Genomic DNA, 25,647 nt, shown 5'->3' on the forward strand with positions numbered 1-25,647 from the left:
TGCCATCACTTTAAGTGGACCATATATTTTTTTTTTTTTTTTTTTGCGGTACGCAGGCCTCTTACTGTTGTGGCCTCTCCCGTTGCGGAGCACAGGCTCTGGACGCGCAAGCTCAGTGGCCATGGCTCATGGGCCCAGCCGCTCCGCGGCATGTGGGATCTTCCCGGACCAGGGCACGAACCCATGTCCCCTGCATCGGCAGGCGTACTCTCAACCACTGCGCCACCATGGAAGCCCAGTGGACCATATTTAAGTGTATTAGTTCTTTGCTAGGGCTGACATAACAAAGTATCACAGACTGGGTGGCTTAAACAATAGAAATTTATTTTTCCACAAATCCGGAAGCTAGAAGTCTGAGATCAACGTGTCAGCAGGGTTGGTTTCTTCTGAGGTCTCTCTCGTTGGCTCGTAGATGGCCATCTTCTCTCTGTGCCTTCACATGATCTTCCTCTGTGTATGCCTATGAAAATGGATTAGGGCCCAGCATCTTTAGAGGCCATATCTCCAAATACAGCCATATTCTGAGGTACTGGGGATTAGGATTTCAACATATGAATTTGGGTGGGAGGGGACACACTTCAGCCCATAGCACATATATTTTAAAAAATAATTCTTCATTCATACCATTTTTTTCCCAAATATTTAAACAATGCCATGAGAGTTGTCTTTCTTCCTTGGTTTTGGAATTTTCCTTTCTTGCCTTTGATTAAGGATGAATAAAGGTCCAGACCAAATGTCAGATTCCACATTAGTTACAGTATTCCTTTATCTGTGACCCCTTGCTCTATTGTGTATACCATCATTGTGGCAATTGTCTGCCTTATGGGAGTGTCTTTAGTTACCTTCTGGATGCTACATTTAATATCAGAGACTAGTTCTTACCCGTCTCTGCACTCCCATAGTCTAGCACATGCCTGGGACTCTGAGGATAGATGGATAAGATATAGCTCATCAATATTACTCAAATTTATCTTGGGTGCCCAAAGCTTTTAAGGTTCAAACCTTCAATTTTTCATATCATTTAGACTCCTCTTGTCTCCTTTTTTCTTCCCCGTCTCCTCTTCTATAGTCTTGTTTTCAGCCTACAAGAGATTTTTCAAAGCTTTGTCTCAAGCTCACTGAACATCTGTGTTAATCTAGATAGTTAGATTTGTTTCACTATTAAGATACCAAAGCTAAAAAAATGGAATTTTTATTACTTACTTTCCCTTTTGCCAGGAGGATGATAAACATTTACCAGAGAAAAGTTGATTGAGATCATGGTAAGTTTTTCTTGTGATGATGGATTTACATGTAGACAGAGCCATCCATCATGGGGCCTCGACAATACTGATGTGTAACTTAGCACTTTAACCTATTTACATTTTTCTAGTAAAATAAACATGTCTTCTTCTGTTCCAGGTATTCCATTTCTTCTTACCTGTGCTTGATAATGCCCATATTTTGCCTAAACCTCAACAATCAACCTTGCTAATAAAGTGCTGTTCTGAGTATGTGGATGTCCCTCATTAACAGAGGACAAAGTCGCAAAGTGAGAATTATAACTAATTCTCACTAATTATAGAATAGGAAATGTCAAAAGAGAAAGTCCCTTACATTTGGTGGTTTCCAGAGGATAGATTTTTAACTGAGAAAAATATATTGTTTGGAAATTCTTTTATTCATTTCGAAATAAACTGGGGTATGGAGACAAAAAGGTAATCCTGTTCTTCCAAAAAATATTAAGAAATACTGCAGGAATATAAAAAAGTTTAGATAATGATATAATAAAGATATAAAAACTCCGACCTATCAGCCATGCAGCTTGGACTCCTGATCCTCGTTTTCTTCTTTCCTTCCTCCTTCTCTTGCAAAAAGAATACCTTGAATTTTGTGTTTAGCATGCCTTAGGGTTTTGGGGGGAATTTTAGTATATACTTATATATGTATATAATCATAAACAGTATATCCTGTTATAATTCATATAAAAGATATATTTTTGTGACCTTCAGCAAATTTCTCTTTTCATTCAATATATTTTTTGAAATTTATGTTTATTATTATAGCTTTAATTATTCCATTTCACGCTATATAATATTCTATTGAATAAATAGCTCAGAATCTATTTACCTAATCCCCTATTAGTGGACATACAGGCTATTTCATGTTTTAATTTTTTTTTTTTTTTTTTTTGCGGTACGCGGGCCTCTCACTGCTGTGGCCTCTCTTGTTGCGGAGCACAGGCTCCGGACGCGCAGGCTCAGCGGCCATGGCTCACGGGCCCAGCCGCTCTGCAGCATGTGGTCTCTTCCCGGACCGGGGCACGAACCTGTGTCCCCTGCATCGGCAGGCGGACTCCCAACCACTAGCGCCACCAGGGAAGCCCTTAATTTTTTTTTTTTTTTACTATTTAAAAAACAACAACAGGACTTCTCTGGTGGCGCAGTGGTTAGGAATCCACCTGCCAATGCAGGGGCATGGGTTTGATCCCTGGTCCAGGAAGATCCCACATGTCGTGGAGCAACTAAGCCCATGCGTCACAACTACTGAGCCTGCGCTCCAGAGCCCGCGAGCCACAACTACTGAAGCTCGAGTGCCTAGAGCCTGGGCTCTGCAACAAGAGAGGCCACCGCAATGAGAAGCCCGCGCACCGCAACGAAGAATAGCCCCCGCTCGCTGCAACTGGAGAAAGCCTGCCTGCAGCAATGAAGACCCAATGCAGCCAAAAATAAATAAATAAATAAATACATAAATAAAATTTTTTTAAAAGGTAAGCTTTATAAGAAAATAAAAATAAACAACAACAACACTTCAGTGAATGCTGTTGTACCTGTCTTCCTCCTAATAGTACTAAAGGCCTAGATGGAGGCAGTATATGAGAATTCCATTGTTTCACTTCCTCACCAGCAGTGGTATTGTTTCAATTGTGGTTTTTATCATCATCAACATTTACATAAAGACTGTGACAAGTATGCATATTTTAATCCCTAGAGAAACTACTAAAAAAATAAGGCAAAAGAGGAATAGGTTAAAAGCCCATCGATGAGTTAAAATGGAATATTGAATATTTTTTGATAAAACCAAAAGGAGTAACAAAGAATCAAAATATCAGATCAGACAAATAGAAAACAAAAATGGTAGACCCAAATCCAACCATATCAGTAATTACATTAAATATAAATGTACTAAACACTCCCATTAAAAACAGAGACTGTCAGATGAGGTAAAAAAGCAAGACCTAAGTACATGCTGTTTAAAATAATTACCTTTATGTAAAGTTTCAGAGGAGTTGAAAGTCAAATAATGGAAAAATATGTACTGTGCAAAAAGTACACATAAGAAAACTGAGCTGGCAAATTAATACTATAAAAAATGACTTCAAGACAAGGAATATAACCAGAGTAAAGAAGAACACTTGGGGCTTCCCTGGTGGCGCAGTGGTTGAGAGTCTGCCTGCCGATGCAGGGGACACGGGTTCGTGCCCCGGTCTGGGAAGATCCCGCATGCCGCGGAGCAACTGGGCCCGTGAGCCAAAATTACTGAGCCTGCGCGTCTGGAGCCTGTGCTCCGCAACAAGAGAGGCCGCGATAGTGAGAGGCCCGCGCACCGCGATGAAGAGTGGCCCCCGCTCTCCACAACTAGAGAAAGCCCTCGCACAGAAACGAAGACCCAACACAGCCAAAAATAAATAAATAGATAAAGCAAACTGTCAACAAGTAAAAATAAAAAAAAAAAACACTATAAAAAAAAAAAAAAAATAGACAAAAAAGAAGAACACTTATAACAACAAAATGGCCAATTCATTGGGAATATATAACAGTTAAACAATTATAAATGTATATGCTCCTAATTACAAGGCTTCAAAAACATGAAGCAAAAACGGACAGAACTAAAGGGAAAGTAAACAAAATATTGCTGGAGATTTTAACACCTACCTCTCAGTAACTGTTAGGACAACCAGAGAAAACAGTAAGGGTGTAAAAGACCTGGCAAAATTATCAACCATCCTGAACTAGTTGACCTTTAAAGAACACCACACATAAGAATGGCAGAAACACATTCTTTCCAAGTGCACCTGGAGTCGTAACAGGCTGACCATATGCTTGAAAATAAAACAAGTTTCAATAAATTTAAAAGGATTGAAATCTTACAGCCCATTCTCTGATCTCAAAATTATTAAATTAAAAGTCAGTAACTCTAAGATACTTAGAAATTTAACAACTCAGTTCTAAATAAACCATGGATAAAAGAAGAAATCACAAGGACAATTAGAAGATACTTCGAATTATGATAATAAAGATACAACATATCAAATTTTGTGGGTTGTAGCTAAGGAGATTCTTGGAGGGAAATTTATAGTTTTAAATATTTATATTAGAAAAGAAAAAAGGTTTACAATCAATCTAAGGTTCTACCTTAAGAATCTAGAAGAATATGAGGGGCCTCCCTGGTGGCGCAGTGGTTGAGAGTCCGCCTGCCGATGCAGGGGATACGGGTTCGTGCCCCGGTCTGGGAGGATCCCATATGCCGCGGAGCGGCTGGGCCCGTGAGCCATGGCTGCTGAGCCTGCGCATCCGGAGCCTGTGCTCCGCAACGGGAGAGGCCACGGCAGTGAGAGGCCCGCATACCACAAAAAAAAAAAAAAAAATAGAAGAATATGAACAAATTAAACCCAAAGTAAATAGATGGAAGGTAATTATAAAGGTAAGAACAGACATAAACAAAATAGAAAATAAACAATAGCTTAAATTAACAAGGCAAAAATTTGGTTTTCTGAAAAAAAATAATAAAATTGATAAACCCTTAGCAAGACTGATTAAGAAAATTGCCAGTATCTACAATAAATGATCTTATGGACATTAAATAAATAATGACAGAATATTATGAACAAACTTATGCCAATATATCCAACAACTTAAATGAAATAGAAAAATTTCTTTAACAATATAACTTACCCAAACTGACACAAGATGAAATAAAAAATAAGAGTAGTTCTATATCTTTTGAAGACATTGAGTTTGATATCATAATCTTTTCCTCAAATAGAACTCCAGAACCAAATAATTACCTGGTGAATTCTATCAAACATTTAATAAGTAAACAATACCAACCCTACCAAACCTTCTCAAAAAAATAGATGAAGAAACAATTCCCATCTTGTTTTTATGAGGTCAGGAGAATCCTGAACTCAAACTTGACAAAGACATGACCTCTCCCCACCCCCACAAAAAAAAAATCAGTAGCCAATAACTGTCATTAACACAGATGTAAGTTTTTTCACAAAATATTAGTAATCCAAATCCAATAATATATGAAAAGGATAATGCATTTTGACCAAATGAGGATTATGTTAGAAATGTAAATTTTAGCATTCAATTATCAATCAATGTAATACGTCATATTAACAGAATAAAGGAGAAAATGAATCATCTCAATAGGTGCAGAAAGAATATCTTACAAAATTCAGCATCCATATATATAAGAACTCTCAGCAAACCAGTAGTAGAGGGAAACCTCCTCAACCTGATAAAGGCATCTATAAAAATCCCAAAGGTAACATCATATTTAATGATGACATAGTTGTTGCTTTACCCCCAACATTGGGAACATGCAAGGATGTACACTTTTTTTTTCTCTAAAACAAAACAAAAGAACTGTAAATAATTAATTAACTCTAGTTTGCTGGTTTGCTTTTCATGGTGGCACAGGTTAGCAGTTCCAAAACTTTTTTGTACTCTAGACTTGAAGAAATGAATAAATACATTGAGAATAATGGAAAGAATGAGCTACAAATATAGAAAGTGAGAAGCATGCATTACAGCTTGTAGTTTTTGATTGGAAGTGCATTTTATCAGTTTGAAAACATGGTTTTTAGCATTGAGAAAAATAAATATCTGTGCCTATGTTTTAATAGATATATAAATAGACAGAGATATGTAAACACATATGTGTTTTCCACTAAAAGGAACTAGGACCCCTTGGAGAAATAACAGATTGCAGGGCTGGGACAGGAAAAGTACAGGGGGAGCCTGGAACATCTGATTGAGGCAGTTAGGGAAGCAAGTGCTCAAGGAGTGACTGGGTCATGTCAAATTTCACAGGAGTTAGCATGAAGGGGCTCATGCTAGCCAAACCTGGCACAGTTTGAATGTCAAAATAACTATTGACAGATTATAGTTGTAGTTATTTATAACTGAACAATAGATTAGGGCTTCCCTGGTGGTGCAGTGGTTGAGAATCTGCCCGCCAATGCAGGGGACATGGGTTCGAGCCCTGGTGTGGGAAGATCCCACATGCAGCGGAGCAACTGGGCCCGTGAGCCACAGCTACTGAGCCTGCGCGTCTGGAGCCTGTGCTCTGCAACAAGAGAGGCCGCGATAGTGAGAGGCCCACGCACCGCGATGAATAGTGGCCCCCGCTCGCCACAACTAGAGAAAGCCCTCGCACAGAAATGAAGACCCAACACAGCCAAAAATAAATAAATTAATTAAAAAGAAAAAACAATAGATTATATCCCACTGAATAATAAAAGTATCTATGAGGCCATACTGATATAAATAAACCAGTGAATCAATAAATAAATGGGGAAGAAAAGAAAGGTCTTTCTTATGCCAACAAAAGTGGGTAGGGGGGAGAGAGAAAGATAAAGGAAAAAAAGAAGGAAGGAAGGGAGGAAAGGGAAGGAAGGAAAGGGAAGGAAATAGAATCAAGAAATCAATAGATACTAAAATTAGTAGGTGAGAGTTTGATGAAGAACAAGACATTTGCAGTCTTTGTATTTATTAACTACAAAGGAAAATAACAACTTTTTATTGGAAAAACCTAGTGGAACCTCCTTACCCTAGTAATCAAAATGAACATCATGAATATTGGGACAAACCAGCACCATGGACCTTTGGACCTGATGCTGAGAAAGACACATCACTTCCCACCAAAAATGCATAACCTGATTTTTCTTCAACATATCTAAATGAGCTAAACAGAAAGGTGGAAAACAATCTTAGCTTATTAACAAAAAACAAAAAAACAAAAAATCAAATTGTACCTATGTTGTTCCAGAAAAGATGTAAGATAGCTAAAGTAAAAGTTGACGTTTTGAAATAATTTTAAACCCAGAAATAAGTCTGTACTAGAACAAATTAAACTGTCTCTTAAGGTGAACTATTACTACAGGAACAACAGAAAGTTATAAAAATGAAAATTTCTTTAAAAAATATTTGTATCTTTATCTTATTAGATCAACTATAATTAAGAATATGCCAGATATTTTTATACCCCAAATAGGGATAATCTTCAGGTTTCACTAATGTACAGTTATGCAGATGTTTGTAGGAGAAAAAGGACACACCGGTTTTCTGAATTAGCAGTTAGGCTATTGACCCCCCTGAAGAAGTCCTTCTGAGTAGACACGCTTATAAAGGTCTCAATCTCCTTTGGAAAGAGAATGATATAAATGGAGAAAACTGATGAGAAAAGGGAAAATAATAAGAATACCAGTAATACCTGCTTATGAGTTTACTACTGACAAGCACTTTCACGTATTTTTTTGACCTCACAACCAACACTTGAGGTGGGTAGGTTTCAGTTATTCATTCCAGTGAGGTTTTTATTTCCCACAAATGCCAAGGATGCCAAGGAAAGTTTGTTCTTGGATTTGGTTTCTGTGTATTCAGAAAATAAATAAAAGTCAAACAAGTTTTTTTTACTGACTAGCTTTAGTTCAGAAATAGCATTAGACATTTCTCAAAATCCATTCTTTACAGAGGAGACAAGAAATTTCTGAAATCCACTTTGGATTCTTTTGAAATTCTTTCTGACTAAGCAGCATTTTTAGTTAAGAGAAGTGTTTCTTTGTTTTGCTCATGTCCTTTGAGGAGTATTGACTGTCCAGATGTAGGTGTTTTGAAAACCAGGCTGGGCTCTCGCCATTGGAACCAGACTTGCAGAACTCAGAACTTTAGTCTCTGTGTCTTCCTGCAAGGGTTAAATCTGAGGCGTGGTAGAATTGTTTCTCATCGTCCATAGGATGCTTCTCCTTTTCCCGTTATTTTACCAGTTAGTGTTCTGATGCATATTTTACAAGTAATCAACAAAATAGTTTTGGAGCCTTTCTACTTCTTCATAATTTTTGCTTCTTTAAACCTGAGTGCATATTTATTTTGCTTCTCAATTAATAAGTGTCTGTACTTTGGGGTGTCAGTTTAGCCTTGGGCTGGAGATACATTCCAGCTTTATCCAGCACCTGCAGCTGGAAGCAGTATGGACATGCTTCTTTGAAATCCTGTGAGGAACTGCAGGCCCAGAGGCAGCAGCAGGTGTGACCCACACAGGTATCTTGTAGTTTCAGCAACGTTGCCTTCATGCCTGTGGCTGAAACCTGATGAGAGCCCCATTGTGGATTACACCGTGAAGAAATGCCAGTCGAACCCAAATGGAGTGACATTGTACAAAATAAGTGGCCTAAACTCTTCTAAAATGTCAAGACCAAGAAACTAAAAGAAAGGAGGTAGAACTGTTCCATATTGAAGGAGTAAGCACTAGGTATGAAACCTGGGCTGGATCTTGAACTAGGAAAGATTAACTATAAAGGACATTATTCAGACAATTGATGAAATTGGATTATGGACTGCATATATGTGTATATACAGTTTGCCTATAATTATATGAGCCTGGAGAAGGATATATACTAAATTGTTAACATTGGTTACTTGGGAAACAGTAGGGTTTAGGGATGAAGGGGAAAAATACCACACTTTAAAAAAGCATACAGGATGAACTGGACACATGACATGATTCCATTTTTATTAAATCATACGTGTGTGGGGACTTCCCTGGTGGCGCAGTGGTTAAGAATCCGCCTGCCAATGCAGGGGACACGGGTTCAAGCCCTGGTCCGGGAAGATCCCACATGCCGCAGAGCAACTAAGCCTGTGTGCCACAACTACTGAGACTGCGCTCTAGAGCCCGTGAACCACGACTACTGAGCCCGTGTGCCACAACTACTGAAGCCTGCGGGCCTAGAGCCCGTGCTCCGCAACAGGAGAAGCCACCGCAGTGAGAAGCCCAGGCACCGCAACGAAGAGTAGCCCCCGCTCGCCCGCATACAGCAATGAAGACCCAACGCAGCCAAAAAATAAATAAATTAATTAATTAAATAAATCTATTAAAAAAAAAAGAATCTGCTTGCCAAGGTAGGGGACATGGGTTCGAGCCCTGGTCCGGGAAGATCCCACATGCCGCGGAGCAACTAAGCTCGTGTACCACAACTACTGAGCCTGCGCTCTAGAGCCCGCGAGCCATAACTACTGAGCCTGCGCGCCTAGAGCCTGTGCTCCGCAACAAGAGAAGCCATCGCAATGAGAAGCCCACGTGCTGCAACAAAGAGTAGCCCCACCTCACCGCAACCAGAGAAAGCCTGTGTACAGCAACAAAGACCCAACGCAGCCAAAAATAAATAAATAAAATAAATTTATATATAAAAAACATGATATGTGTGTGGATAAAATGAATTACATAACAGATGGTCAACAAAATGTTAATGACTGTTATCTTAAGGTAATGGGAACTTGAACAACTTTTACGTTTTTCATATTTATGTGTAAGAAAATTTTTTGTAATACAATGGTTTCAATGCACATGAATTATTTTTATTAAAATCCTAAAAAGTAACTTTTTGGTGTTAAAAGAGCCAAGAAAAAGTCACTGGGGAAATTATAAGTACATTTTGGATTAAATTTTTTCTGCTTCATCCAATTTTTTCTTGCAGTGCTGAGTTTATTACTTTAAACATCTTACATGTTTTGACACAAGATGTTCCCAGATGTGCTGAGCACATGTAAAACTTGGAGCAAACTCTCTGGGTTGGAAAGAATTAGGGTGCCTGATTCTCTGAGGAATTTTGTCTGCTATGGGAGCTTCGGCAATTATTTCCTGAGCTAATTCCTGAATTACCACCCCTGAACTCTCAAAAGACATCCCCTTCTGACATTTTCAAAGTTCTCCTTCTAGGACTGGGTCCCTTTGACTTACGTATTTTGACCACACAGGTGCACACTCATCTTGGCCTCGAAAGGTATACAAATCATCTGTCTTGGGATCTGAATGTCTTCCCCCTTCACCATGGATAAGACCGTACTTTCTCCTGGCTGCCTGGAGGTATTCTGAGAATGACCGAGGTGGGTTTGTGGAATGCTCAGGTGAAAGGAACAAAGCTCTAATTTTGTTAATAATGTAACCCCTGTTGTTGGTAAACCCACTGAGGCAGATGAGAACAAGGAAAGATGTGCTGGAATCAAAGATACCGCCAACACTGAAGGGAGGGCCAGCCTGGTGCTCTTAGGGTTCACGGCTGTGGTAGCTTTAGGAGCGTGGCCCAATGTAAAGAAGAAGAAGAGTTAATGCTCCCATAAGGAGGTCCCAGCTAATAACAGATGGGTTGGTGGACAAAGTTCAGCAAACTCGCCCTTCAGGTGGAGAAACTGTGAGGCAGGGTCTGTACCACCTCCCACAGTTGCCTGGAGGGTCTGAGCTCCAGCCGCCCACAGTGGCAGCTTCTCCATGCAAGCTTTATAGGCTCACCCCTCCCTAGCTCACTTCCTGTCCCAGCAGTGGTTTATGGAATCCTCTCCCAAGTAAAGTATTTGCTCTTGAATCCTTGTCAATTCCACTCTAACTGGAGACATCATGTGTTTTCCCACCCTTCCCATCTCCTTGAGATACTAACCCCTCTTGTCCTGCCTATCATATTGTCAGAGTCCTGGATCTCACTTTGCTACAGTCTAGGCCTCATAGATCTCCCTTTCCGCTGAAATCAAGATACTCTTCCCTACTCAGTTGGCAGTGAGTCAGACACGGTATACTCTTCCACTGTGTAGTGGAATCAGACATGCATACCTGGCCCTCAATCCTGACTCCGTTACTTACCAGCTGTGAAACCTTGGGCAAATCACCTAACCTCTCTGATCTTCGGTTGTCTCCTCTGTGAAAGGAAGGTAACATTCCTTACCTTGTCAGGTTGTCCTTTTGATTTAATAAGCTAAATGTATAAAGAATCAGGATATTGCCTAATACAAGAAGATATTCCAGAAATGATAGTGATTTTTATTACATAATTTTCTTCCATTACTTACTTTCTTATGTGTCTCCATCTTGTTTTCCCAACTAGACTGTAGCTTCTCTGCCATATTCAACTTCTTTATCACAATGCCTTACACATGACAGGCACTAAATAATCATTAGTTATCAGTTTTCTAAAGCTTTAAATCAGAGGATGCACTCTTTCAATTCAAGATTCATTTATGAATTATTTGTTATTGTGAAGCATTCTCAAGGAACTTTTTGTAGGTAACTCCTTTTCTGGGCCTCAAATTTTCTCATATAAAAAACAAATGTTTTGGTCTATAATTCTAGATGCACTGAGGTCCTTCTAGCATTAAAGTTTGGAAGCTATATACTCCTAAGGGCAAGTACTGTATGTTACTCTCCTTCCTGACCCTTCCACACTTACTATAATGGTGGTCACAGATTAAGTGACTTCCCAGTGCACGGAGAATAGATTCCAGGTGCTTCACCCAGCCTTTCCTCTGACTTTCATCCTGTCCCTCACTCCATTCCAGCCAGACTGTGTTTACTTTGCACCCCTAGAATTTTCCAAGCTTGATCTGCCTTGAGGTCTTTGTACTTGCTGTTTCTTACCATTTGGCTCTCTGCTCAAGTGTCTCCTCCAGGGAGGTCTCTCACTCCACCCCAGTCTTTCTATCCAACAACCCTGCTCTGTTTTTTTGTTCATGTCACGTCTCTCTGAAATTGTCTTATCATTTAGTCATTTATTTCCCATTTTTGGTTTGCATTTTATTTGCATTTATTGTTTTTTCTCTCCACCTCTCCCTCTAGCCCCCAAATATAAACTTCTATCTTGGATCCTTTTATATCCCTGCTGCAAAAAAAATACTTCGTACAAACTAGACCCCTAAATAATTGAGAAATGACTGAATAAACTCTACCACACCTTACAGGGTAGTTTTTAGGTGGTGAGTTAAAATCCATGGCTGTCATGCCAGGTTCTAGTGAATTTAAGTATATGTCCTAAGCTAATTAATTGCCATAGGTCTGAGTAAACATGGAGTAGGAAGAAACAAGGAATTCTTAGGAAGACAACTGCAAACAATCATATCAGCTTATCTAGAAACTTGCTGGCAGTGGGAAATTTAGAGATAATTTTTAAAGATGTAATTCATTTCTTTTTATTATGGAAAATTTCAAACATAAACATGGACCCTCTTGGGCACGGTGGTGGACAAACCCCAGGGTAGCCGCTCATCCTAGTATTCAAACCCTTGTAATATCCCTTCCCCGAGTGTGCTCATCCTAGTATTCACACCCTTGTAATATCCCTTTCCCTGTGACTTGCTTTCTAACGGATAGAGTATGGCACATTTGATGTCACCCCTGTGTGATTACCTTGTGTTATATGAGATTCCATCTTGCTAGCAGGTTTGCTCTGGAGACTCTCCTTGCTGACTTGATGAAGTAAGTGGCCGTGCTGGCCCATGAATGCCAGGTGCCACCTAGGAATCGAGGGCAGTCTCCAGTGGACAGCCAGCAAAAGCCAAGGTCTTCACTCCTACAGCTGCAAAGAAATGAATTCTGCCTGTGACCCAAGTGAACATGGAAGCTGATTCTTTTCCAATTGAGCCTCCAGATGAGAATGCAGCCTAGTCAACACCTTGATGGCAGGTGTGAGACCCTAAGCAGATGACCCAAGTGCCTGGACACCTGACCCACAGAAACTGAGATAATAAATCTGTGTTGTTTTAAGCTTCTAGGTTTGTGATAATTTGCTGCCACAGATAACTAATAAAGATATATCTATCACCCAACATAAATAATTTTCAAGTTTGCCGATATCTATATCCTCATGTTTTTGGGGGGTGGATGGGCTGGACTCTTTTAAAGCACATGCAGATATTTTTGTATGTTTCTCTAACAGAGAAGGACTATTAAAAAGCATAACCATGATACCAGAAAAATTAAGGGCTTAATTGAGAACAAGAATAGGAGTCTTTTTTTCAAGCAACCAAGTCAATGTATTTAGTATATTAACTGGACACCTGGAGAAAAGGTGCTTGCAATAAATCAAATAACATCCTGTTGATCCCATGAGCTAAAGGATAGGAAAGCATGGGAGAGTTTTCACTTGAATTGTCTGAGGTTTGCCAGTTTTTTTTTTTTTTTTTTTTTTTTTTTTTTTTTTTTTTTTTTTTTTTTTGCATTACGTGGGCTTCTCACTGCTGTGGCCTCTCCCGTTGCGGAGCACAGGCTCTGGACATGCAGGCCCAGCAGCCATGGCTCACGGGCCTAGCCGCTCTGCGGCATGTGGGATCTTCCCAGACCGGGGCACGAACCCGTGTCCCCTGCATCGGCAGGCGGACTCTCAACCACTGCGCCACCAGGGAAGCCCCTGCCAGTTGTTTTTTTTAAAAATCAGTACAGCCGCAGAGTACTTAATTGTCCCTACAATGTGCTCATTGGTCATACAATATCTAAAACCATTCGGACCCATTTCTGACTAAGCTCCTACCCATTCCCCTAACCTGCTTTAGAATGGATCCTGGTAAATACCGTTTTTATTCATAACTCCTTATAATTTCATGTCCTACTCGAATTGCCATTCCCACCACTTTTTCCTTACTACAGGAAGCTCTTCCCAACTGGCCCTAGTTCTTTTCCTCTCTTGGATAAACCAATCTCATTTCCCTTTGACACCGCTCACCTAGGCAGCGCTTAATAAGTGAAATTCTCAGGGCTCTGTGTTCAATCCCATCTCTACCACCCGGGCGGTTTGTGATCTCTGGCAAGTAGTCGGCTGGATACAATAGTGCCTCGCAGGGCTGTCGTGAAGATTAGATAAAGAACGTGTGTAACGTGTGAAGCGCCCAGCACCGAAAAGGCGCAGCCGAACCGCAGCCCTTCCCTTTGTTGGTTTTCATCTCCAACCAAAGAGCACCAGAACGCTCAGCACCGCGCCTCTCCCGCCCTCGTCGCGGAGGATGCAGGGATTTGTAGTTTTTTGGTCCCCTAGTCGCGTTTCCTCTCGGAGCCGGACGGCGAGAGAAAGAACTACACGTCCCAATGGGCCGTGAAAGGAAATTGGGGCGCGGAAAACCGATCGTCCCTGCCCCGTCTTCACTCTCGAGGCCCACCGGCTGTGCCCACGGCGGGAGGGTTCAGACCCCGCTGCAAAGCCAGGGCCGAGCGCACGAGCAGATCCACGGGGACAGTCGGGCGGGGCGGGAGATCACAGCGGTGGCCCCTCTGCCGCCGTGGGAGCTCGCGGGGGGGAAAGGAGAGAAATAAAGCGAGCAAATTGTGAGCGCCCGTGTCGGAGAAGTGAGAAAGGGCAGGGGAAGCAGCAACGCACGCAGAGCCTGGCTGCCACGGGGCTTGTCCTCCGGGAGGGACCCAGGGCGCTTCGCTGTCCCCTCCTCCCCGCGGGAAGCCTGGAAACCCGGCCTGGAAGCTGGCCGGGCACGGAGACTCCCGCCCGCAGCCCCCATCCCGGAGTCCGGCCCGCCTCGTGCAGCGCCTCCCCATCCTGTCGCCAGGGCACTCCCAACCCACTCCCGGGCAGCAGCAGAGCCCCCGCCACTCGAGCACGCGCCCCGCTGGGGGAGGGAGAGGAAGAGTCGGGGCGGGCAGGGGAGGGTCACCTTTCCGCGCCGGTTCCTCAGGTCCCCCGGAGTCGCCAGAATGGGTTTGCGTGTTGCTGCGTAAATGTGTGTCCCGAGGCGGCAGCGGCCGCCGGGAATAAACCGGGAGAAGCCGGGAAGCGGACAGAAGTCTGTGGGAATGCGCGCGGCGGGGCATCAGGTGCCCGGCCGGAGAGGCCCTCGGGCGATGCCGGAGGGAGTCCAGCGCCCGCCCCAGGGCCTCGCCTGCCCTGCTGGTGGGCACGGGGGCGGGGGACCCTTCCGAGCCCGTGCGGGCTTCGCCCGAGAGAAGGAGGAGCCGGAGGAGGAGCCCGGCGGGCGAGGCGCGGGCCGCCGCCCACCGGGCCGGTAGGAGGCGGACCAGCTCGGAGCGAGGCGCGCGCGCCGGGGCTCATCCTCGCAAACAAGTGTCTGTGGCGTTCGCCCCGCGGCCCAGAGACGCGCTCCGCCGCTCCCGGCGGCCCTCCTTGCGCCGGGCCTGGCTCCTATGGGGCCGGTGGGAACCAGGGAGCCCCTGGCCGCGCAGCCCGCGAGCCGCCGCCGCGATCCTCCACCCAGGCGGCCCCGGCAGCTCAGCGCGGGGGCCGCGGACTCGACTCGGCTCGGCTGCCAGGCGCGCCGGCGCGGGGTCGCCGCGCGAGCAGCGCCCGGGCTGTCGCCGAGCCCGCTCCTGACAGAATAACGTGCTTGGTTTCCCCACCCCTGGGAGGGGTTGCCGGGGCCGCAAGCTGCCTCCCAGTTTCCATCGCTCTCTCCTGGGGAGGATCCGCCGCCGGGAGGAAGGATTAGAATAAACCTGACCGAGGCGCAGAAGTGGCTCCCGAGGAAGCCGGCGCCGGGGCCGCCGCCTCGTGTCGCCTCGGGGCGCAGCGCTCGGGGGTCGGCGGGCCAGAGCCGAGGCGCGGCCGGAGGGCCGGGGGCGGCGGGGCCGAGCGAGCGGCTGTGCGAGGAGTAGGGCGCGCGGCAAGCAGGGGGGCGGCTGGGCAGCCCCCCGCGCCCCGCGGGGCCCCGGAGCCCCAGCACGCGGACTGGAAGCGACTGAGGACCGCCGCCGCGGGCTGCGGGCGAGCACCGTCCCTCTAGGCAGGGGATCCGGCTATGACAGCTGGGCTTCCCAAAGGGTTAACCTGGGTGTCCTCGGCAAAGTTGTCGCCGAGCCGGGAGCCCGCGTAGGGGCCGCGGCGCCGAGGCTCTGGGGGCGGCCGGGCGGCCGGCGGCGGTCGTGGCTCGGCGGGGGCCGCGCGGCCGGGGGGCTGCTGGGGGTGTGCGCCCCCAGCCGGCTGCCCTCGTGGATGCCTCCCGGCGGCGGCGGGCCCATGAAAGACTGCGAGTACAGTCAGATCAGCACCCACAGCTCCTCCCCCATGGAGTCGCCCCACAAGAAGAAGAAAATCGCGGCCCGGAGGAAATGGGAGGTTTTCCCGGGAAGAAACAAGTTCTTCTGCAACGGGAGGATCATGATGGCCCGGCAGACGGGCGTCTTCTACCTGACTCTCATCCTCATCCTGGTCACTAGCGGACTCTTCTTCGCCTTCGAGTAAGTGGTGGGGAAAGCTCCCCGACGCCTGGCACCCCTCGTTTCCCGATCCCTGGCCCTCTGCCCTCGCTACTTCCGTTTTCTAGAAGCCTTATCTATTGTATATTGTTAGATAATACAGACCCCGCTCTCCCTCTTCTTCTTTAAAAGGTCTGTTTGCTTTTCGGTCCCCGGAGATAATGCAGTTCTGGGTCGGGCTCTGGGAGTGGAGGGGAGGGGAGAGAGGACACTTGGAAGGTGTGCCGGCCTTGTTGCTCCCAAAGGTTGAGTGGCACCTCGCAGGTGACTGATTCTTGGCGCGGGCCCTACTGAGTTCGGAGACTAGCAAACCAGCCCAGATGTAGCCTTCTGTGGGAAGCGGGGATGAGGCAGATCCTTAAGGCAGGGATAAACAGAATCGACTTCCTTTCGTGCTCACGAGCTGTAGGGCATCTTGTGAAGCTCAGTTGACTAAATCTTCTACATACCTTCCCTGAGTAACGAGAAATCTGGTTATTTTCGGTCTCAGAGTGTCGGCCACTCCATGTGGCTTGGAAGGATAATTTCATTGTTCGTTCTCCTTAGGTGTTCACTCTTGATCAATTTCAGATTTACTATCAGGTTTCTAAACGATTCACTTTAAAAAAAAGTTTCAGTAAAAAAATGCTCCAAGCAAACACTTTCCCCTCCTCTCCCAATACTGGGGAACAGGTAAAAGGAGACTGTAGGCCTGTCAGGAAGAGTATGACACTGCATAGTAACTTATGATTCCGGCAACAAAACTTTGGGACTTTAGGGCTTTTATCGGGGAAAAAAGTGCATGCACGTCTTCTCCATTCAGGAAAATCAAATTGGCTAGTAGCAACTATCTTCCTGCCAACTAATGAAAGATCTTCTTATTTGTTAATAGTATTAGATAAAGTAGTTTAACCACATTTCAGAATCCACTTCAATTGCTCTTATTGGGTCCAACATTTGCAATGCAGCTTCTTGTGTAATTCTTGGTATCTTATGCTCAATGAAACTTGTAGCTACCACCGCCCCCCCATTAAAAAAAGAGCCATATATTTATGGAGAGTTCTTTGCTTCTCCTAGCTATTATGGGGCATGATACTCTTTCTGCTTCTGTTGGATAGGATTAAAAGCTTTTGTGTGTGTTTACTTTTGTCTGTGGTAAGTATTAATAGGCTCTGATTTTGTGCCTGGTGTTTGATATTCCAAATGCTATCTCAGTCAGAAATGGATGATCTCTTGACAATGTAATACTTCTCACTTAAAGCCCTCTGACTCTGAGGGGAAACATTTTGTGTCTGAACATTGTGCTGTGATGAACAATTTTAACGGGATTGAGTGAGAACAGGTGAGGAGAGAGATCTCAGATCAAAGCTCCTTAACTCCCTCAGCCTTTCTTACAGACAACACCTCCATTTCTGACTATGTAAAATTTCCAGGTCTCTTCTATTTCACTTTGGTGCACATTGGAGACTAGTTGGTGGAGTCTGTCTGGGGACCTGGTCACGGGAGGGTAAGGGTACGGAGAGGCTTTCAGGATGACGGGAGAAGTGCCCTATTGTCCCTGCTGCTGCTCCCCGGCCCCCACCCAGAGCCACCCTCTTGTCCTTTCAGACCTGGGCAACTGGGGGAAGGGGCCAGAGGTTCTGGGTGATTTTGCAGTCTGAGTCATAATAAATCCCGGCACTGACATGGTGATGCCATACGGTTGAACAGAAATGCCATGCTTCCAATGGTAGCTTTCATTACAGGTGTTTCCCTAGGTAGAGCATATTCACTATGTTCCTAATGTTACCAGAGTTTTGAATGGATCTATACGGGCATCTTTGTGCTTTTTTTAGCAGTGTTAAGAGTGGATAAAATGGATTAATTTTGTGATTGTGTTGCAGAGCTTCAGCCACAAGTGTGTTTCATTTAGGATCGTGACCATTTCATTTTCTCTAAACATCCAAATCCCCACTGTATGGTTAGGGGTCCCCTGCAGTTATTACTTTTACTTTACTTTTACTTTCTTCTTTCAAACACTGCTTTGAACCAAACCATCATAAGTTCATTTTCACCTCATCTCTGTGTTTCTTCCAAGAGTTCCCCAAAGTCCTCACTAGCAGGTTGTTAGGGATCTTTCTGTGTCAGCGTTGTGTTAACGGATGGCTGTAGGAATAAACATGTGCACTGGGATTTTATTAGCTACTGTCGGCAGCTTCAGTTTTAGATCGGCTGTACATGTATGTGTGTCTTTGGTGTCCCTGAGCGTTGCTTCAATTAGGCAATTTGAAATTTCAAGAAAATAGGCTCATCGTAACATGATGCCTCAGTTACGAAAAATCATAGGGCTGCTCAAGTCAGAGAATGTTACGCTTTAGCAAGAATATTTGTCACTATATTGCTTTTGAGTTCTTTACTATTGCTAATGCCAGAGTGAAATTAAATAACTTTAACCAAATTAATTTGATAAACTCAGAGACCCAATTAGTCACATGCACAGGAAATGAAATGCCAACAGGCTAGGAGAGATCAAGAGAGAATGCCAGGGCTTCCCTGGTGGTGCAGTGGTTGAGAGTCCGCCTGCCGATGCAGGGGACATGGGTTCGTGCCCCAGTCCGGGAGGATCCCAGATGCCGCAGAGCGGCTGGGCCCGTGAGCCATGGCCGCTGAGCCTGCGCGTCCGGAGCCTGTGCTCCGCAACGGGAGAGGCCACAGCAGTGAGAGGCCTGTGTACCGCAAAAAAAAAAAAAAAAGAGAGAGAGAGAGAATGTCAGTTTTGTCTGCTCTCTGTCTGCCTTCCTTCTGCCATTCCTTCAGCTATTTATTGAGCATATACTATGTGGTTGCTATTTTGATTAATTTCATGTCTAGATAACTTTAATATCAGCAGAATTTGTTTTTAAACATGAGGGTCCATGTTTCTCCATACTGTAACACAAAGGGAAATATGAAATTTGAAAATAAGACATATAACTTCTAAACTTAGTTTTAGACCTCCTTTTCCTGCAACTCTTCTCCACCCCACCTCTCCTTCCTGACCTTGAAGAGATGGACAGGGAACTTTGTTCAAGAGAAGTGGACTTCTTGGAATGCAGCAACAGGTGTTGATACTGTCTTCAACCATGGAAGAAAGGCAGGGTAGAATGATTTTTCTCACCTTGAAGATGAAGTGACAGAGGCTTGGAGAGGTTAAATAATCACCTAAGATCACACACTAATTAGTGGCCAGGCTTCTGGCTGGAAAGCCTGTGACCTTTCTGATGCTCTGTGCTGCTCCTCCTCCAAATATAGAATAGTGGTTACAGGCATGTATGCCTTTCGGAAGGACAGATCCCAAAATTCTTCCCAGAAGTATGACCCTAGACAAATTAGTTGACTTTTCTAAGCCTTAGTCTCCCAGTCTGTTAAATGGGATTAATAATATCTACCTTTAAACGTTGTGAAGATTAAATGAAGTGTATTCAGTACAGTGTCTGATACATAGTACTCATTAAATGGTACATGTTATTAGAGCAGAACTTAGAAATAGCCTCCCAAGGACTCTGGTCACCCCTTTCTGAGAACCTGTGAAGGACGGAGTATGTGGATTAGGAAGCAAGCATGACAGTGATAGCATATTAGGGCTGAAAACATGTGGAACTGTGTAGTCTGCAGTTGAACGGAGACCTTTGCGTGAGTCTGAGGGGCAGCTTTGCTCTTGCGCCTTTTATCCAGACCCTGAGCGAGGGCAGTGAGCAAGCCTACGAGAAGCAGGGACTGGATTTCATTTCCATCTTTGGAGCTACCATCTCAGAATCGAGAAGACAGTAATAAAACAACTAGAAGAAACCTGAAGCAACTCTCCAGTCTTGTCAAGTAGGGCGGGGCTCTTTATCTTTAGACATCTTTTATTCAACGTATGGAGTACTGGTCCAAAGTGACAGCATTACATGGCTGTGTTTAAGAGGGAAGGGTGGAAGTTGGTTGCAGTGCTGTGGAGACATCTCACTGCTCCTTGCACGTACTGAGGGGCTGGCTCATCCAAGACTCCCTATAGGGGCTTCCCTGGTGGTGCAGTGGTTGAGAGTCCGCCTGCCGATGCAGGGGACACGGGTTCGTGCCCCGGTCCGGGAAGACCCCACATGCCGCGGAGCGGCTGGGCCCGTGAGCCATGGCCGCTGAGCCTGCGCGTCCGGAGCCTGTGCTCCGCAACGGGAGAGGCCACAGCGGTGAGAGGCCCGCGTACAGCAAAAAAAAAAAAGACTCCCTACAATGTCCTCATTCTCACACACCCCAGAATTGCCATTTGAAAAGATCAGTGAACATTATCAATTTCTTTCTCTCTGACTTACACACACATATAGCCCACTTTTTTTTTGTTTTTGTTTTTTGCGGTACGCGGGCCTCTCACTGCTGTGGCCCCTCCCGTTGCGGAGCATAGGCCCCGGACGCGCAGGCTCAGCGGCCATGGCTCACGGGCCCAGCCGCTCCGCGGCACGTGAGATCTTCCCGGACCGGGGCACGAACCCGTGTCCTCTGCATCAGCAGGCGGACTCTCAACCACTGCGCCACCAGGGAAGCCCCTATAGCCCACTTTTGTTTAGAGTTGAAAATTGGAAGAAAAAAGTCTTTGGTCCTGAAGTACTGACATTCATAGTCTCTTGATCACAGCTGCAGAAAGAAGTAGACGAACTGAGTTGCAGATGAGGTTCCTGTTTCCAGGAGCATCCCCTGAGGCCAGGGGAGGCCTGCTCAGATCTTGGACTTGACTGTCTCCCAAGTCTATGCTGTCAGCACAGACAGTTTGGAGATGTTATTAGGGCTGAAGCACTTGAGAATGTGGCAGCACTCTTAAATTTCTCCTCACCTAGAAGTCCATTGGTGATTCTTAAAAAAAGCCATGTTTTGGGCTTCCCTGGTGGGGCAGTGGTTGAGAATCCGCCTGCCAATGCAGGGGACACGGGTTCGAGCCCTGGTCCGGGAAGATCCCACATGCCACGGAGCAGCTAGGCCCGTGTGCCACAACTACTGAAGCCTGCGCGCCTAGAGCCCATGCTCCGCAACGGGAGAGGCCACTTCAATGAGAAGCCCGCACACTGCAGCGAAGAGTGGCCCCTGCTCACCACAACTAGAGAAAAGCCCGTACGCAGCAACGAAGACCCAACATGGCCAAAAATAAATAAATAAATTTATTTAAAAAAAAAAAAAAAAGCCATGTTTTTCTTCTCTCTTGTCCTCCCCTTTCCCTTCCTTCCCTTCTTTTCTTCGTTTCCTCTTCCTTCTCCTCCTTTTTCTTCTGCTTTGGCTCATCCCCTCTGAAATAATTGATGAATAATTGATAGTCAGTTGAACTGGAGTCACGTTTGCCTTGAAGATGGAACAAGGGACTGTCTCCATAAGCAAAAGTATCATTTCCAATAATAATGTCTCCTTTTTAGATTGGATATCCTTTATTATCTAGTAGAGGGTACTACCCTTACAATATGTAACGATCTCATCTTTTCTCAACTGTCCTATTCCGAACTGCATCAAGTTCTCCATCACCTCAGAAAACGTCTGGAAAGTGTCCCATCTTTGTCTGGCCAGATGCTGGCCATGCTGTGCATCGTAGAACACCATGGGGTTGAGAGTAGGTGATGGTAGGTGACCATCAGCACCTTACACTGAACATTCCCTATTAACATAGTAGACAGTGTCAAGGACACATTACTTTATAACTCACTGTGGCTCCACAAGAATTTTAGGTGGCTTCAAAACCTTGTTAATGGCCTCTTGACATGAGTGCGCTAACCTATTCATTTATGCGTGATTAACACATGTAAATTCCATGGGGGTAGGGACTCCATTTGTTTTGCTCACTGATGTTCCCCCAGCACCTAGAGTAGTAGCTGGTACATAGCAGGCTCTTAGTAAATATTTATCATTTAATGAAATAATGGTAAAATTTAAACAGACTGAAAAATAACTTCCGTGTGCTTCAGTTTTTCATTTTGTAAAGTTGGGAACATTAATAAAATGTAAAATTAATAATATCTTATAGAACATATTTGCCTTGATTATCAATGTAATTCTTCTGAATTCAGAATCAAATATCATCCCTTTTCCAATGTATCAGTTGAAGCAGAAGAAATAAAAGATTTTCTTAGTTACTTAGAAAACTAGTTATAGAGTTGTGATATTCTCTTCACTAACCAAGGCTTCTTTCTATTTTTCCTTTATTTTTTAACTAAACACTTTAAACAGATAAAACACTCTGTGAAGGTTACCCAACAATATGAAGGTTACCCAACAACCACCAACATGTAGAGTAATTTTGCATTTTATAGGTTCTTGTCTTTGGATACTTGAATTTATATAATAGGACTTGGAAGGATTCTGTTGACTACTTGTATTTCACTGTCTTCACTCAGCTAGTGGGAACTGACATCAAATTATGCAGAAAGGACTCTTGTAGGTTCCTATAACAGGGTAATGATGATCAATTATTTATTGGGCTATATCTACATAACCTGGAGATTTTTCTTTTGCAGTACAATGCTACACATAATTTATTCAAGGCAGAGTTATTATGTCTTAGCAAGAGAAATTAAGGGTTTCAAGGAAGTATGTTCATTGTTTTGTAGCTCAGGTTGTTAGGAAGGGGAAAACAGTGGTGGTCAATAGATGCTTATAATTAGATACACCCAGAAATATGGATCTGATAAAATGTCAGTTGGTTCAAGTAAGAGTTGGGGACTTTCTTAATGCTTTTGTTTAGTTCTTCACTAAATATAAAAGTTGGTCCTAATTCAAACTAATTTTTATAAACTGGATAATCTTCTAGTATTTCTCCAATTCCCCCCCATTTAAAAATATAATATTAGATTGATATAGAAGATTCTATATAACAACACACATGCAATTTTGAAATAAAATACTTTTCATGAGTATAAAAAGAATGAAACTACCACTCACTCAAGAACCATATCAATACCAGGGCTTTTGAAAAAAAAAAAAATTACCAGGGCTTTTGAATCTACTTATATCCTTTGGGTTTCAGCCTTGTCCCATCTTCCTGCCTCTCCCTGAGGTCATCACTGCCTGAGCTAGTCATTATTAATGCCTTGCCCTTTTTTCCTCAAGATTGTTGCATGTATGCATTCCCAAACAATAGGTTGTTTAGTTTGGCTTATTCTTCTGTATAAAAAATATAAAGAAAATTTTCTTCTATATATAAAAAAATAATGAAAATCTTTTATTTAAAAAAACTCTCTTCCTCCTCTCTCCTTCCTCTCTCTGACCCATTGAAGAGTAAGTTGCAGATGTCATGCTCTTTTATATCCATATTTTTCAGCGTGTAATTCTTGAGAAAAAGGGTGTTCTCTTATACAAACACAGTATTAGCATCAATTTCAGGAAATTTGACATGGATGCAATAATCCACATTCAAATTTTGCCTTTGTCCCAATACTGGTGGGTTAAAGTTTATCATTTTGGTATTTGTTTTCTATCTATCTAATATGTTTTTTCTCTTTTCCTCTTTCTTGCCTTCTTTTAGGTGAATTGCCTATTTTTAGTATTCCATTTTATTTCCTTTAAAAAAAATGTGGGCTATATTTCTTTGTATTTTCTTAGTAGTTGCTTAAGAGATTAGAATATGCAACTTTACTCTTTAATACTCTACCTCCAAATAGTAACATTGTACTTCAGAAATAGTAAAGAAACCTATAATGTTATAATTCCACTTCTCCCACCCTTTGAACTCTTATTGTCATATATTTTATATCTGTGTATGATACAAGTCCAGTAATGTTATTATTTAAAAGCAGTCAATAGTATTTAAAAGAAACATAAATGTATATACATATATAAAATAAAACCTATACAAACATATAAAATCTAAGACATATACATTTGTACATATATGAAATAGAGATAATTTTAAATAGAATTTTGTATTTATCCTCACATATTTACTATTTCTGGTACTCTTCTTTTTTTTTTTACATCTTTTTTGGAGTATAATTGCTTTACAATGGTGTGTTAGTTTCTGCTTTATAACAAAGTGAATCAGTTATACATACGTTCCCATATCTCTTCCCTCTTGTGTCTCCGTCCCTCCCACCCTCCCTATCCCACCCCTCTAGGTGGTCACAAAGCACCGAGCTGATCTCCCTGTGCTATGTGGCTGCTTCCCACTATCTATCTACCTTACGTTTGGTAGTGTATATATGTCCATGCCACTCTCTCACTTTGTCAACAGCTTATCCTTTCCCCTCCCCATATCCTCAAGTCCATTCTCTAGTAGATCTGTGTCTTTATTCCTGTCTTACCCCTAGGTTCTTCATGACATTTTTTTTTCTTAAATTCCATATATATGTGTTAGCATACGGTATTTGTCTTTCTCTTTCTGACTTACTTCACTCTGTATGACAGACTCTAGGTCCATCCACCTCATTACAAATAGCTCAGCTTCGTTTCTTTTTATGGCTGAGTAATATTCCATTGTAGATATGTGCCACATCTTCTTTTCTTTTTTTTATTGCGGTACGCGGGCCTCTCACTGCTGTGGCCTCTCCCGTTGTGGAGCACAGGCTCTGGACGTGCAGGCTCAGCGGCCATGGCTCACAGGCCCAGCTGCTCTGCAGCATGTGGGATCTTCCCAGACCGGGGCATGAACCCGTGTCCCCTGTATCGGCAGGCGGACTCCCAACCACTGCACCACCAGGGAAGCCCCTGTGCCACACCTTCTTTATCCATTCATCCGATGATGGACACTTAGGTTGTTTCCATCTTCGGGCTATTGTAAGTAGAGCTACAATGAACATTTTGGTACATGACTCTTTTTGAATTATGGTTTTCTCAGGGTATATACCCAGTAGTGGGATTGCTGGGTCATATGGTAGTTCTATTTGTAGTTTTTTAAGGAACCTCCATACTGTTCTCCATAGTGGCTGTACCAGTTCACATTCCCACCAGCAGGGCAAGAGTGTTCCCTTTTCTCCACACCCTCTCCAGCATTTATTGTTTCTAGATTTTTTGATGATGGCCATTCTGACTGGTGTGAGATGATATCTCATTTTAGTTTTGATTTGCATTTCTCTAATGATTAATGATGTTGAGCATTCTTTCATGTGTTTGTTGGCAGTCTGTATATCTTCTTTGGAGAAATGCCTATTTGGGTCTTCTGCCCATTTTTGGATTGGGTTGTTTGATTTTTTGCTATTGAGCTGAATGAGCTGCTTGTATATTTTGGAGATTAATCCTTTGTCAGTTGCTTCATTAGCAAATATTTTCTCCCATTCTGAGGGTTGTATTTTTGGCTTGTTTACGGTTTCCTTTGCTGTGCAAAAGCTTTGAAGTTTCATTAGGTCCCATTTGTTTATTTTTGTTTTTGTTTCCATTTCTCTAGGAGGTGGGTCCAAAAGGATCTTGCTGTGATTTATGTCATAGAGTGTTCTACCTATGTTTTCCTCTAAGAGTTTGATA

General features: G+C 43.5%; 1 protein-coding gene and 1 long non-coding RNA gene across 3 annotated transcripts in view; one reads left to right on the top strand and one right to left on the bottom strand.

Moving 5' to 3' along the window:
• Nucleotides 1-337: 337 nt before the first annotated feature.
• On the bottom strand, nt 338-14,933 carry LOC307061642. Its single transcript, XR_013811192.1, has 4 exons — nt 14,688-14,933; nt 12,439-12,607; nt 1,003-1,082; nt 338-460 (listed from the first exon to the last, which is right to left on the bottom strand). It is a non-coding gene; the product is annotated as an uncharacterized lncRNA (long non-coding RNA).
• A 1,046-nt stretch (nt 14,934-15,979) lies between these two features.
• ZDHHC14 (zDHHC palmitoyltransferase 14) overlaps nt 15,980-25,647 on the top strand; it is a gene marked incomplete at both ends in the record, with an annotated part of 277,595 nt that continues 267,927 nt past the window's right edge. For both annotated transcript variants that reach the window (XM_079716068.1, XM_079716069.1), the window contains one exon: nt 15,980-16,224. In XM_079716068.1, coding sequence (XP_079572194.1) covers nt 15,980-16,224 — 245 coding nt within the window. The remainder of the gene's footprint in view (nt 16,225-25,647) is intronic.

This window comes from Hyperoodon ampullatus (assembly GCF_949752795.1).
Source record: "Hyperoodon ampullatus genome assembly, chromosome: 12".
Classification (NCBI taxonomy): Eukaryota; Metazoa; Chordata; class Mammalia; order Artiodactyla; family Ziphiidae; genus Hyperoodon; species Hyperoodon ampullatus.